The following is a 16,345-nucleotide window of genomic DNA, read 5'->3' as shown; positions in this document are numbered from 1 at the left end:
TCAGAATAACTGTGTTTTCTCTACTTGTCTGCCCTTATGTCTTTATCACTTGTAGTATGATGTTTCACCATCTGCCTGAGGGGTGAGCAGACTATTTTAACAACTACTACAAATACATCTGAGTCATCAGGCTCTCTGTAATGACTCGGGCACTCCCTGAAAATCAAAAAGGCCAGAGGGGAGCAAACTCAACTCCCTTTCTTTATTTTTACCCGCAAAACATAGGGAGTAAATCGGCATGGAATGGAGGCTATGGGCCTAGTTAACCAAAAGTTACTGACAATCCAAGAGAAGGTATAACCTGCTTCATCAAAATTTCTAGATGCAGGCAGGGAAAACACTGAAAAACATTTAACTGAAGTTAAATGGAGAAATTATGATTAAGCCAATGCCATAAATACTTGTTTCTAGTTTCTTTAACCCCGCTAGACACCACTGGCAAACCAAGAAGACTGGAAAACTCTAAATAGAACACAGAAGGATTCACTCAGTAAAAAATTATGTTCACTGACATGAATAAGCCTGTGGCTTGTGAACTATAGCATGTCTAGGAGATAATTTAGCATAAATTCCAGCTACAGGAAGCTTCTAAGTCTCTTTTCACTGTGGAAATAAAATATGAGTCATTATCATTCACTCTTGTTGGCCAAAAGCTTGTGAAGACGAGAGAGTAACAAATTATATCCACCAAGATTAGCCAAAAACAACTATCAAAAACCTATTATTGATATTGTAGGAACACAGAAATTAGTACTCCAAATATTTTTCCTAGATGTAATACAGTTTTCATTTCCTTTAAGCCATGATCTTTTTACTCTAGAATGAATTGTGATATATTTATGTTAATATTTATTTGACATCACTATATCACCTGTCTTTTCATATTTCTGTTGTACCCATAAATTCTTACACATCTGTGTTTCTCTCCATATGCATATGTATGTCCTGGCCCATGGCAGGGGGTTTGGACTAAATGATCTTTGAAGGTCTTTTCCACTCCAAACCATTCTATGATCCTACGATTCTATGATTCTATGACTAATAATAGGAAAGCATTCACAAGAAAGTAAAAAATATTTAAAGAATAAATGAAAATTGGACAAAATGTTCCTAATAGAACAGTAACGCTACAAGTTGTAAAGAAAGATAGATGTCAGTGAGTGAGGACGTAGCATGAGCTGATGGAAACCACAATGTAATGTGTCATACACATATACACCAGTACAACGCATGAAAACAACTGTTGTTGGTAACTTTCACACTGACATTTGTTACCTCTCTGAAGACCTAAAATAATCATGTCCCTCTCTTGAAGCTTCATAATTACTGAAGCCAAATTTCATGGTTTTGCAATACAGATGCAATTCAATGTGATCCTAATGCATACAGATGCAGTATGTGCTCATCCTACCACTTACCCTGTCTCCCTGCCTTCCCCACACTGCACATTGCATGGATTCTCTGAGGAGATCAAAAGAAGGTGCAGTGCCCTGATGGGTCATGTCAGAACCACAGGTGGGAGCAAGAAACAGTGACTAATTTAAGTATTTCCTCCTGATTGCAGTAGTTTAGGACAGTCCATGCATAAACAAGAGACTGAAGCTGCTCTAACTAGGCTGGGGTTCTCAAGAGCACATCCCACTCCTTTTACACGCTCTGTGTAGGGAAAATGGAAGAGGACCTACTCTAGTCATTTCAGGCCCATACCACTTTTGTCCACATATGCATACCTATAATGAGTAGATATGAAAAGATGTATATCAATCTTCAAAACTGCATGGGTTGATATACCTAAAGGTAAGATTTCTGAGATCACAAATTAGAAAACATGTAGTTATTCAGGTCAGAGCTGTGGTTTCTTTGCAAAAGGAACCAGACACTCATAAACAATGTAAGAATGCATTTAATTTTATACATGCCAACCTTTCTAAATGCAAATAAGCATATATTTCTGTTAAGCTTCCTTTTTTATCCTGTATTATCCTCAGTGGCAATGGAAGTCAACTAATGCAATACTCTGAAGGCCAAAATGTCCCAATCTTTTGCCCCAAAATCTAGTTATTGTAATTGTGCAATTGAGGAGACAAGTATTCTGAGACAGATTGAAATTAATGAACTAGCTAACTAAACACTTAGGTAATGGTCTAACAAGAGGCTGTAAATCATCAAATGGCTTAAAAAAGTCTGCGCAAGTCACTTGTAAAGAGCAAGATGTGCAGACCAGGGCATAACCAAATTCAGATTTTAAAAATATACAACATAAATTGAATATATGTGGCTGATAATTCAATCTTTCCTGTTGTTTAGGGTGTGAATTAAGAAATAATCTCTGATAAATTGATAACATATGAAAATAGGGGAAGACATGACATAAGAAACTCTACAAGTGAATGTATGGGGGTTAGTTTGGATTCAAGCTGCTGCAAGCTAAGATGCTAATATATGCTGTTTGCAGTTTAATGCTTGTGATCTATGAAATTGTGCTGACAACAAAAATTAAAAGATCTGGGTACAAAATCTAGCTTTGAGTAGCATGGGGCAAGGCTAAGGAAATATTTTCCCCCATGGAAGTGGCAGGATTAGAAAAAGACTCTAGAAGTTCCCACTGTAATCAGTGGGTGAACAGCAATATTCTTGGAGTGATTCAGCTTTGAGGCTGACAGCATTGACCAAAGAGAAAAATAGGCCTTTAAGAGTGGCATATCCAGCAAAGAGCAGCCAACGGTGACATCTGTCATGACAATGCAAATATGAAAATGGTAGATATTCAATTGTCTTCGCTCACTGTCTGTCACTCAGATACAGGGATTAGATCATGAAGAAAGTGAAGGAATTTCTAACAGTGAATATGCAATATTGTAAATTACATCTGAATACAGATAAACTGGGAATGTACAATTTGAAGCAGTAAACGACTGTGGATGTTATAAAGGGCTGGCCAGGCATCACTCCAAAACATCAGCAAAAGGTCCATCGTGATAAGATTGAGGAGAAATGCTGGTGAACGGTTAGGTAGAATGGGAAAGGGATGAACTCCGTCATTATCAAGTATAACCTTTGACCTAATACAGTTTATTCTCTTCAGTGAAGATACTCCCACTGGACAGATATGTCAAATCATTAATTAAAATGATTTTTGTTTCATTTTGATTTATAGACTGGATAAGTAGTATAATCAAACTTGATTTTGTATAGGAAAACAGTTTTTTATTTCATGTGCTTGGCATTACAAGCTAATCTGCTGGGTTTTGTGTTATTTTACCTAATATGTATTACTCAAAATGGATAGTCTCCCTGTCATGTCAAAGGTACTTAATTCCAAGGCAAATCTTGAATCTGTTAAAGTAAATGGAATTTTTTCCTATTACTTTCAACTGGGCCAAGTTTTCACTCAGTAGGCAAGGAAGGCAACACTTAAAAAAATATTCAAGCTATAGCTTATAAAAAAGAAAATATAGGATTTAAATAAATATCTATTATAACTTTTTGATATTTTTCAATAGATTTTCAATAGTGTGAATTGTTTCACTGATTTGTTGAAAACATGGATGTTGTTCTAAGTTATTTAAGACCTCAACTGTTTAGTAGTGCCGTGTTTTGCATAGGAAACGACTAATTCAGAGGAACAAATGAGATGTGTTTCTTTTCATTTAAATGCCTGCTCAACTTCTGTATTGTGGACCCTCAATCCCTTGAAAGAGAAAAAAAAAAGAAACAAAGAAATTAAAAATACACAAATGCTTCTGGAATATAAAGTTTTAGCTGTAAATCAAGATTAAGCAAATATTTCCAAGACTGATCAATACCACTGCTTGAAAAAGCTTACATTACAAGCCATTCCAATTGTTTCCCAAAATGTTTACCTAAATTAGTTGAAAGGCCACAATTTTGTACAACAGGAAATTTTAATTAAGCCTTGTGCTTGAAGTGTTTCTGCAATTACTCCCTTTGGTTCCATTAGGATGTAGCCCCAATTAAAATGTATTGTTAATATTACAAGATAACACTTGCTGGTGATACAAAATTGAAGATATGCCTCCATGTAATTTTAGATTATTCCTTGCTGTGAGTTTTTGCAATTATTTTTTGTCAATAATGCTTTTTACTATTCTCTTGACAATGAAATATTTTTAATCAGTTCACTCAAGCACTGAGTCTCTGAAAACAGGCAAGTTCTACAAAATTAAATACCTTTTGTACCATAGTATTCAGTTAAAGCTTTTTGTTAGTCATTTTTGTTGTAGTAAAATAACAAGTGAAAAATTAATAGGGTCACAGGATTCTCTGACTGTAGCAAGCAAATACAGTAACTTTGAGGGAAAAAAAATTCAGGATTTGATCTTTCAACTTTAATTCACATCCTTAGTCCTTAGTCAAGTGATTATGCTCACTGAGGGCTTATGTGCATATATTTTCCCCATTGAGATTCTCTGTCTAGGCCTGAGATATTCACAATAAGTAAATCTGCCAGATCAAAGTCTTTCACGTGCATTTGTTTATCTGTATTTTTAATGTCATTCACTTATTTAATAGTGCTATGCAGAACTATAATTGTTCTATATTTCTTGCATTTGATTGTAAAACTTGTTCTGATTGAAAGCACGATTAAGTTAATGGTCAACTAGGTTTCAGGACAACCTCTTGACATATGGGGAGAAAAAAGGAACGGTTATATTCAATGACTAAGAAAAATAGCAATTCTAAATACACAAGTAATGTCATCTAAGCGTGCTATCATTTGTTGGAGGATCCTGTGGATTATTTTTTGGGGATCAAGAAAAAGTCATAATTCTATTTTATATTCAGTATTGTTACAAGTACTTTCCTAAGAATATATAAAAATTTGACCCCTCTATCCTTTTGCATAAAGAGAGTAACAGAAATCTTCAGATTCCACCAATTCCACTCTATTAAAAAAAAAAACAAACCAACAAAATCTGTTCTATGAAATTACTAATTCTTGGAATTTTGGCCTATGATTTACAAATACTTAGTCTCACATTTTTGAGTATTTATTAGATTAAAACTAAATCAGAAACAAGAATTTGTTAGGATTCATGTTTAACTGCCCAAACCTTTACGAACATTGTCCCAAATCCTACCACCACGCCTGTATGTAGATTCACACAAGTACTTGAGTATTCCTGTTAAACTCAGTCTGTCCACCCAATTGTGAAAACTCTTGAATGAAGTACCTCTTTTTAATCTGTGAGGACTCTCTGGGGTAGGGAGGGCACCTTGTGGGTATTAACAGCTCATCATGAGATGGTGAGAGTCTCACAGAGACAGGACCAGCTTAGTCTTTGAATAAAGTGTTTTAGCCCAGAGCCTGACCCTAGAAAGGAGGGTGATTTCCCCTAAAAGCTGAGAAGGAGACAGCAGAGGATCTTTCTCGCACAGCTGGAAGGGGTGGACATTCCCTCCCCTGCAGCCCCCTTGTTAGTGCTTTGTGAGCAGCAGCCACACACCCCAGTCTCCTCTGCCTGGTCCTTTCTTCTGAGCTGAATACAAAGTCACAAAACAGAATGGCTGAGGTTGGAAAGGACCTCTGAAGGTTTCGGGGAAGTATGAAGAAATACTCGATCCCTCCTTTGGAGGAAAGTGGGGAAAACAAGTAACAGAAACATTTTGGGAGGCTATGCCTTTTCAGTGCTCATATTTCAATTGCTACACAAAATCACAGAAGGGTTGAGGTTGGAAGGCACCTCTGGAGATCCAACCCCCTCCTTTGCTCAAAGCAGAGTCAGCTACAGCCAATTAATCAGGTCTATGTCCAGTCAGCTTTTGAGTATCTCCAAAGATAGAGACTCCACAACCTCTCTAGACAACCTGTTCCAGTGTTTAATCCGTGAGGGTTTACAATGAAAAAGTTTTTTCTTATGTTTAAATTGAATTTAAACAAGACGTTCTGCCTTGTTTTTCTCTCAGGGAAAATAAAATTCAGAAGGATATTAGTCTGTAAGATCGAGGTGATGTCCTGGCACAGCTGTTAAATCTACCTCCTCTCACTGGACTGTATTGCAATGTACATCATCCAAACTTGCAGTATGGAGGTAGTCAAGCAACAGGTACCATTACATCATGCAAAAAATGGCATGAGGATAAATAATATGTGTTTTGCATGTGAGGGTTTATTTGGGTCAAGATGGTGTGAGCAATTACATGTTAGCAAGATGGTAACTCCACTTGCATTGGATGAAATGCTTATGTGGTACACTCTTGAGGGGTCCACAGTCAAAGACACCAGTGTCTAAGGGATAGCTGCCCTTCAGAAAAACCTAAACCACATGTATAGTGGAATTGTTTGGCCTTAGAGGACTGACTGTATCTAATTAAAAGCAAAGCACATATGATGGACATGAGAGGAGCTCAGTACCATCTGCTCTGCTACTGATCAAATCCTTTTACACCACATTGTTTGCCAATGAAAACATAGCCTTTTAGAAAAAAATAATCCTCTTTCTTCTGAAAAATCTAAAGGCCTGCTGAAGATACTGAGTCACGCATCCTGCTAAGGTTATACTTTTTAATGGGCTAGTACCTAAATAATAGGAATTTTATTAGCCAGATAGTACAGAGTGTTAATCAGTTCAAGTTGTTTACAAATTTCAATAACAGGTATATCCATTATACTGATGCTCTTGTAAACAAAGCCCTAATAATATAGTTATGATTTTTTTAGAACTTTCTATACATAATATTTGTATGTGTACAAATATACCTGTAGGTTAGTAGGTGCTAGATAATAAGTATAGCTATGACTGGGTTGCCATCTTTCGAATGGACATAAAACTATGTAATAAAATCCAAGACAATTTTTTAAAAGGTGAGAGGGTAGAAGGATTTTTAACTAACTGAACTACTCTGGTACAATTATTACCCAGGTGATTACATTCTCGTCTAAATTCCTCTGCAGCTGGATGGAATATACTACCTACTTCCCATACAGTGACGAACAGACTATGCTTCCCATTTTAAACCTGTGAAATGTGTTAGCTAAAACCCTTCCCTAGCTTAGAAGCACACTGAAAGGTTTAGATAACATTTGGAAAATATTTTTACATCTGTCAGTGAAAGTATCCATTTATTAAAAATATACAACTATGATTTTTTCGTATTGCAGCATATCCCTGCTTTTCTCCTTCTTGACATCCTACAATTTGTTTTTGTCCCACAAAACATCCATCCTGTACATTTCCAATAGGCTTGGTCTACTGTGGTACACTGAAGTCTCCACTGAGTTTTTGCTGCTTTTCTCCTTCCTTTTCAACATAGAACCTGAATTACCTGAATTAAAGCAGCCCTCCTCCCTGATAAGTTAAAAAATGGCAAATTCCACCAGATTGTTCTTCCTAACATAACGATATAAAAAGTAGAGGGAAAGGAGTCTGCTCTCTGCAGACTTAGTTACTTCTGATCTCCTGTTCCCAGTCTTTTACAGCTGAGAAGTTAAGTGGTTTTCCCTCTCAAATCCCAGTGTCTACTTCCACAGCATCCTCTGCTGAACTTTCCCAGGCTGCAACTGACAGCCCAGACATCCACACCATCACATGACAAAAAACAGCTACAGAAACAGACCAGGAGAGCTTTGGAAAAAAGCCTGCTTTCAAATACGGTGAAGTCTCATACTGTAGCTGTTTCTTTGTCTCTACTTTTTATTATTAGTATTTTCCCTCTGTCTCACAGATTTTTTATTAGACCTACCAGTTATGATTAAACAGCCAATGCTAAAATGCTTTAAAAATTCCTCACGTGTTTACCACATATCAAGAAGGAGGGCTTCTTTTCCTTTTGTGTTTAACATCATACGCTGTATAAATACACAATTCTGAAAGGGATATTAAATGGCATCTATAAAGTTATGTATGAAACCAACTGCAGTCTAAACTAGTGCCAAGGGGTAATGACAGCCTAATTGGCTTGGCTTGTTTGGCACATCATAAATGTTTTTACAATGGTTCTTAGCAGATGAAGAGTCAGAAAACAAATTTCTGCAAGTTGTGGAGAAATTACTATAAAATAATAAAACACAGCCTGTTAAGGCTTTCCTAAAATTGGTTCCATATTCTACCATCTGTAATGATAACATTTCAGAAGACGTTTATCTGAGCTGTAAATGCTATTTGTCTATGGACAAGCTTCTTTCTCTTATACTTACATTACATTTCAACAAACACCCTAGTATACGACAGTGGTTAAAAATGCTGTTCTTCAAGGAGTGAGTTAACTTTTCCAACAGGAATACTAAAATCATTATAGATTATATAGGATTGTCGTGGTTTAGCCCCAGCTGGGAACTAAGCACCACGCAGCCGCTCGCTCGCTCCCCCCCGGTGGGATGGGGGAGAGAATCGGAAGAGCAAAAGTAAGAAAACTCATGGGTTGAGATAAGAACAGTTTAATAATTGGAACATAATAATAATAATAATAATAATAATAATAATAATAATAAATAATGAATTAGAATGAGAAGGAAAACAATGAGAGAGAGAGAGAGAGAGGAACAAAACCCAAGGGAGGGAAAAAAGAAAAAAAAAAAATTATACAACCGCTCACCACCCGCCGACCGACGCCCAGCCAGTCCCCGAGCTGCGATCGCTACCCCCCGGCCAACTCCCCCAGTTTATATACTGGGCATGACATCATATGGTATGGAATAGCCCTTTGGTCAGTTTGGATCAACTGTCCTGGCTGTGTCCTGCCCTCCCATTTCTTGGGCACCTGGCAGAGCATGGGGAGCTGAAGGGAAAAAAAAAAAGTCCTTGACCAATGTAAATACCGCTTAGCGACAGCCAAAATATCAGCGTGTTATCAATATTATTCTCATACTAAAATCCAAAGCACAGCACTATACCAGCTACTAGGAAGAAAATTAACTCTATCCCAGCTGAAACCAGGACAAGGATCTATTCATCTGTTTCTTAAGCATTTAGCATTAAACGAAGAAAGGACCAGTACAACCTCTGTGAGATGTTCTGTGAAGCAAAAACCTGTGTCACATAAACAAAGAGCTGTGACCTGCCCCTCTAACTTGCTGATTATGCAGGACAAGTTCCACACATTTAGTGCTTACTTTTCTAGATGTAACCTGTTCAAAAAACTAAAGATTTTGTTAAAATCTGTGAAACTGAAAAGGACATAAAGAAAAAGGATATTAACAGCAGTAACACAGACTGTTGAAGCAGAGCTAGAGGTAATTTTGTTGCCAAGGAACAATCAGCATGTAGAGTCAAACACAAGCTATACACGCCTCAAAAATAACAGAATAAGCAACCAGTATTACTTGATCTGCATCCTTTGAGAGGTAATACATCCTGTGCAACCATTGGCTCCCTTGAACATTTTTTATAACTGTGTAAAAGATTCAGAAGGTGTTAACATAAGTACCTTTATTGATAGGACATCCTAGATCATCTTCAGAACTGTTTTGCTACAGAGGACTGGAAAAGCAGTGTGAATTGCACAGAACACAGAAGTGGAAATATATGCTGTAAACTTCTTCACTAATGGATCTTTTCTGGTGACCTTAGTCAATGGGGTTCCTTTTCATGATGCAGTAGCCCTGGAGGTACTCTCAGGAGACTTTAAGAAGACAGTATTGCCGGATACCACATATTGCTATATACAATGGGTGAGAGGTTTGCCATTCAAGGCAGACAGTGTCATACCACTCTGCACAACTTTCCCAGAAAGGGAAGACCAATTTGTTTTTCTCCATTTTCAGCCATTTGCTGTGTCCCAGGGGAGTTCTAACTAAACAGAGGGAGAAAATAGCTGGAGAAAAGATTGGAAATGAGAGTGACAGCTAAATACTAATTGCATTCAGGATAAATACAGAAGATAAATGGAATCTCAAGACAAAAACTTGGCACTTAGAAATTTTGGCATAGAAATTATTCTCTCCTGATGGTTGCTTATACCAGTTCAAGCATGTATTAAATAATAGCAGTAATTTAAAAACTCCATTCAATTAAGAAAAACTTCATACACTTTAAAATATCAGTTGATGACAACTGAAACCAATAGTTACAATACATTAATTTTAACTAATATTTTTATTCTATAGCATACTGCATCCCCAAGCCTTACAGCTAGCAGGGGGATTTTAAGGGCATCTAATTTAAAGAATTCAGGAAGAAGTCCTTTTGGGACAATACATTTATATGTCAGTAATCCATGTATATTTGACGAAAATGAATTTTGTTTTCCTTAAAATCCAACCATTTCTACCAAAACAATTGATCTGCAAAATTCTAATTATATTTGGTGGTCTTTGGAGAATCTTTAACAAGTTGATTGCTTTACTTTTGTGTTTACTGTTCATGTTAGATCAAGAACAGTTCCTCTTTATTTCATTTCTATAACCCTACAATTTTTACCAAGTGTTGCGAGGATTGTTACTTTGTCAAAGTGATGGCAAAAGAATAAAAAGGGATGGATAAGTGTAAATTCTATTTTCCCTTTAAGTTTACTGTTATTCAGTTTTACTCTGGATATATCAATTCAAGAATGCCAGATAGTCCTTAAAACCACAGACAAAGCTCATCAATTTGACTGAACATAGAAATTGTTTCTAATATTCTGATACTCTTAAGTATACCTAATAGCTCAACAGCCAAGAGAAAACAGTCTTCCTGAAATCAATATTGTTTGTCATCTACTATGAAAATCCAGTCTGTCTCAAACTGTTATCTTTTGTGCTTCACTTTTATGTTTAAATTAGAATTTAATTATTCAAAAGAGCTCACATTCTTCAACTCTGTGGCTAAGTTCCCAAGCAATTTCAGGGATTATTTAAACAAATTGAGCTCCTGAGCTTGAGACTTGCCCATGAGATAGAAAAGTGGCTATTTTCAATTTGAAATTGGTACATGGCATACATGCCATTCAGCAGGCAGTAAAATCTGCCACTACACAATCATTACAGACCTGTGGATAAAGACAAAGAAAGAAAAGGATGTAATTTGATTCGCCTCCAACTTTATTAATTTAACTCATCTGGGAACTATCCAGCAGTAATTCTTCCAATGAAGGTCATAATTCTTCTTTAATTGTTTCCACCTGGTACAGTATGGCCATCAATCCCCTCTTCTTCTCTACCTCTCTTGGGCTTTCAGCCCATCACTCATGCCTTCCCAGTCTATCCTTCTACTAGCATTAAGGGGCAAGGGCAAAGAGGTTTGGTTTTTTTGTTGTGTCAGACCACAGAACATCCAGCTTTGCTTCCTCCATTGCTGGATGCTTTCCCTGTATTCAGTCCCTATTCCTGTTTATACCTTCTGAGAATTAATTCTTGCCCTGCTCCTGCTACAGTCTGACATGCTGAGCTTTTCCTTATAACCTGCCCCCCCTGAGATTCTACAAAGTAAGTTGAAAATTACTAACTACCCCTGATTTTTCTAATTCCTTCTCCCTTTTCCTGCTCCTTTCATACTCCTCCCCATACAATAAAAACCACACCCCTCAAAAAAAAACTCAAACAGGTAATGAAACTCCTTTAGCAGACAAAAATCTTAATTAGCAAATTAATGTACAAACCAGAAAGTTAAGGCCTACTAACTCAAGCATTCAAAGACACTCAGACTACAAAGTCAAGATTTGTATACTTAAGTAAACTCCATTGCTTAGCATGCTAACCCAAGTCATGCCTTGCCATGCTCCCAGGTACCCTGAGGAGAAAAGGGGAACTGTAGGACCCTTAAAGAAATTAATCTGAACAAAGGTCATCTCTTTCTTCCCTTCCCAACACGTTGCTTTTATGATTACAGCAACTTCATTTTGGAGAGTCAGACTCTAAACATGAAATCTGTAAACACTCTGTTACTGGTCATTTTTCTCTGACAACGTTTTACCATGTTTCCTCATTAGGGTGTGGATCATAAATGGAATTTTAACTTTGTAACATAAACACAATTTGCACACTAGTAAGCAGACAAACTGTGTAGTAAATATGTAGTGTTAAGGCAGTAGGCAGTAAACATTTTTTGATAAAACTTAATTTGTATTTTCAGTCAAAATAGGTAAGAGTGATTAGTAATGGTGTTGAATCTATTTATCCAGGAACACAGACTTGGCTAGACAGGAAATTTTGTATTAGTGGGATAGCATTTCACTATTTATCGATTTATGTCTAAAATAAATGAGAATATGTTCTATTGCTCTTGAGGTGGATGACATGAGATTGAAGTAAGTATTTTAATATCCTGTTTAATGTCAAGTTAGAAAATTATATTCTTCCTTAACCTTTGAGTTTTAGTCATAAAAAGACTGATGGTTCAGGACCTCCCAGAGTTTGAAGACAGACCATCTATTTAAATGGAAAGGGCTGACAGCCCCAGGGCTGGCAAAATCCTTAGCTGTTTATGGAAAAAATATTTCCTGCCCATTGGGTGGTGAAGGTAGCTCAGTAATTTTGAATGAATTCATGTAAAGCTATTTGTACATATTTTTTCAGGTATGCTAAAGAAAGTGAAAACCTGGGTAGCATTGCTAATAAGATTTATCTGGAGTGATAGATTACATAAAAAGAAAACATATAAGGGAGAAATGGGTCCTATCAGAAAGGACAACAAAAGCCATTGAACTGGGAGCTTCATGTTTTGGGACAACTTCATTGCACTTCCCTTGTACTTACACTATTGCTGAAGGGAAAAGTGTTATCTATTCATGAGAAAGGCCCTTCTTCTCTACGTATAATGTTGAAGTTAAAAAGAATCATATCATATATTTACAAAACAAAGAACCCACACTTCCTATTACTTAAGCAAATTTGACACACCAGTAGTTCACAATAATAGATTATCCTGTTGCTTGTTTCTGGAACATTAGCACAGCACTACCTGTCAGCAAATTGGTTTAAGATTTAAGAGGCTGAATAATAATGATTCTGCAATTATTCTTCAACATTCAATGCCTTCTGGAAACCATACTACAGATCATCCTCCTAAGATAGCTATGATGTCCATGATACTTAGCGAAGTCCTTCTATCAAAAGATTGCCTTTCAGTTCAGTTTGTTTATTTTGATTTGTTGTATATACCACATTTTCAGCTCAGAGCAAGAAGATTAATAGAAATAAACAATGACACATTTGCAATAAGATTTTTTTGTGGCAAGGACCTTTACTTATATATTGTGGTTTCAATGTGACCACAACACAATGACAAAATTCCTTTGCAAATGACAGATCTAATTGTAAAGTTAAAATTATAGCTAAATGGAAAAAAAAAGCATTGAAAACACAATATCTACTGTATGTCTGGATGTGGCTGTATTCCCAACAAAATCATTCCCATTATTCATGAATTGATTTACACTTTTTATCTCTGAATAACATGCAGCATTTATTTACCCTTACATTTTGAGGCATTACAGTTTCTGCTGACATGGGTATTTTCCCAAAATAGAACATTACAGCAGTTCTCTGCTAGATGTTTAAGCCATGTGTATGTTTATTTTTTAATTTCTTTCTTGAACTTTCTAACTGTGAGCAGGCTGGGAAAGTGGAGTCATGATGAATGAGAGTTTGCTTTAAAAAGAAAAAAATGGAGAAATGCAGACATTTGATGTAACATTGAAAAAGTCACAGCCTCCTACCTTGAAAACAAACATTTCCCGGCGAAGAATAGCCAGAGTGTTGAAGTTCCCATCACAGATGTTAGGCTTGGCTCCAGGATAGGAAGGTTTGTCACCAGTGGGTGGCCGAGGAGGTTTAGGTTGCCTGTCATTCTTCCGCGGGTCTGCTGGAGGAATTGAACGATGTGGGGGCACTGTTGGCAGAGGTCTTGTTGGTGGTGGGATCCTGTCAGGTGGACCTTTAAAAATATAGCAGCAGGATGTAATTTACATGCCCACCAATAGCACTCAAAGAAGAAATACACAATAAAAATCTGCTGTAAGCAATGCAAATCCTACAGTGGAAGGGGAATGGAAAAAGTGACCTAACATACCTTTCCCATGTTGTTAAAGGGTATAATGAATGACTACCATAAAACCAAGGCATGAATGAAGAAAATAATTACTTTTCACTATCCAGAATCTTCCTTCCTTATTGGAACAAAGTTCCAATAAAACCTGCAAACGGTGCATTGTCCACCATCATTTCAGACAAGAAGTAATACACATACTTTACCAACTGAGTAAGAACTGTTAAAACAGAATCATTGTCTATTGTACAAAATAAAGGAAAACAAAAAAACTGTTCCTAATGAGATCATCAGCAGTCAATGGATTTTCAACCCATATTTTTAACTTCCACTCATCAATTCACATATGCATATATATAGCATACCTGATATTTCCTACTGACTCAATTTGTAGGCCAAGTAATGTCATGTGCATTAGCAACAGGACATTCCCAGCTTTCCCCAATGCCCCTTGGTATGTACAGGAGCTCTTGAAACTGGACTTCAAATCCTAGGCATCCTTATAAGCAAAAGCCATAATTCACATGTTTTCTTCAATATTCTGAAATCAATTACTTCTTATTTTAATTTTTATTTTCCAGTGAGTCTTACAAAGCTAGATACCTGGTAATTAAATGAATTGTTCTGAGGATAAATGGATTAAAAAGAATTGAAGTGAAAAATTAAAACTCTGTAATGTGGTTTTAAAACATTTTTCTTCTTTCAAATACATGTTCTGTCATAATATACTGAGTTTTATGACAGGTGAAATAACTATCCCACTCATAATTTCTCTACCTGAAAGTCAACAGACATCCTAGACAGATGCTGTTCATAACCCTAATGGCATACTGAATGACTTGCAATGGGTGTACTGAAAATGCCTTTCCCTTTCTACACATATTACTACATTTACTTATATTTTCCATGTACAAAAAGATAAGACGTTTCAGATGGATCAGTAAGATTTCTGGAAACAAGATGAACACTTTAATTTCGCTCTTTCTGTTTAGGCCTCTCTCCAAATAATTTAAATACATAATCAATTTTGACTTTAAAAAATAAATATCATTTGCATGACCAGCTTCAGAAAGAACTGTTCAATATTAAGACAACTCTAAAACTGCATAAATGGCATTTGAATTTCTGATATTTTTTAAAAAACTGTATACTTTTTAAAGAACAAGATGAACTATGTAAGGAAATATTAAACTCATCAAATGGTTGTCAGTTTAATGGTATACAGTTTAATAAGGAATTTATTTCATTCACAATTTTAAGGCTTGTGACATTTATAATTTACAGTTAATAATGGTGTTTCAAGGAATACTGCAGACCAAAGTAATTATTTTAATAGGTGTGACATTTTTATTGAGGCATATGATTCCAGATCATCTCTTGATTTTAAAGGGAGCAAAGGAATCAGTTTGCAGTAGCTCATGTTGGAAAGTTTTCAACCCCAAACCAAAGTTTTCATATGCCATTTGGTGGTGATGTCAGATATTACTTCCCAGGGGTAACACATTTCTCCTAATGTATAGCCCACAGCTGTTAGAGCTTAGCAGTTAGTTTTCAGCAAAGTATTCTTGTCTAGCCCTTAAGTCTAGACTACCAACTTATGAGGTCATGAGAAACAACCTTCTTTCCAGCTAATCACAGAAGAAAAAAAACCAACCAAACAAAACTTGATCAGCCAATAATTTTGAAATTGCTATTTATGCTTTATGAAAATATATATCATTGCTTGTTAATATAAAACACCATGGAGGCTGCAGAGTTCTAGTTAGCAGTACAGTAATTCTACACGATCATAGTTGTCCTTTCTAGTAGTAAAGATAAACAAGTAGTGGCCCTGATAATATTCAGTATAAGCCTGACAATCCTTTAAACTGAAAATAGTTGTGAGTACAAAATTTAATCCAATACAGAAGTAATTGGAGAATATTAAGCAAGGCAATTCCAGATGATATGTACTGGATACATAGCATTAACATACAGATATCACAGATTTTCCACTGTAGGAGAGAAAAATAAATTATATTTTTAAAGAAAAAAACAGACTGTTTAACAGATACCAACAGAATCAAAGTCTTTAAAACCAAGAACAAAACCATGTCTTTGGAAATGTAAGGAACAGTAATAGGGGAGTTAGTGTTACATTCAACCCATAATCAGAATAATCTTATTGTTTTGGCTTTTTTTTTTTTTAATTTTCAATTACCTTGCCTTGTCAAATTTAATTCCACACATACAGAATTTATTTACATGACATGTGTCTTTTATATCAGGCCACAAAAAAACCAAACAAACATATTTTAAAGAAGCAGGCCTTTTTCCCCCTAGGTGGCTCAAAATCCTGGGCTGGTAATAACAATCTTTTGAGATCAGTTTGCTATATTTATCACAAGAAAGTGTTTTTCTGGGACCATAAATTTTGTACA

The 16,345-nt window shown here is 36.0% G+C and overlaps 1 protein-coding gene across 2 annotated transcripts in view; it reads right to left on the bottom strand.

The window, feature by feature from the left end:
* Positions 1-16,345, bottom strand: part of MMP16 (matrix metallopeptidase 16) — a 194,842-nt gene that overhangs the window by 45,436 nt on the left and 133,061 nt on the right. For both annotated transcript variants that reach the window (XM_072852252.1, XM_072852251.1), the window contains one exon: positions 13,597-13,814. In XM_072852252.1, the coding sequence (XP_072708353.1) occupies positions 13,597-13,814 (218 nt within the window). The remainder of the gene's footprint in view (positions 1-13,596; positions 13,815-16,345) is intronic.

Source organism: Ciconia boyciana, chromosome 2 (assembly GCF_034638445.1).
Source record: "Ciconia boyciana chromosome 2, ASM3463844v1, whole genome shotgun sequence".
In the NCBI taxonomy this organism is placed as follows: domain Eukaryota; kingdom Metazoa; phylum Chordata; class Aves; order Ciconiiformes; family Ciconiidae; genus Ciconia; species Ciconia boyciana.
This window is presented reverse-complemented; position numbering and strand designations above follow the sequence as displayed.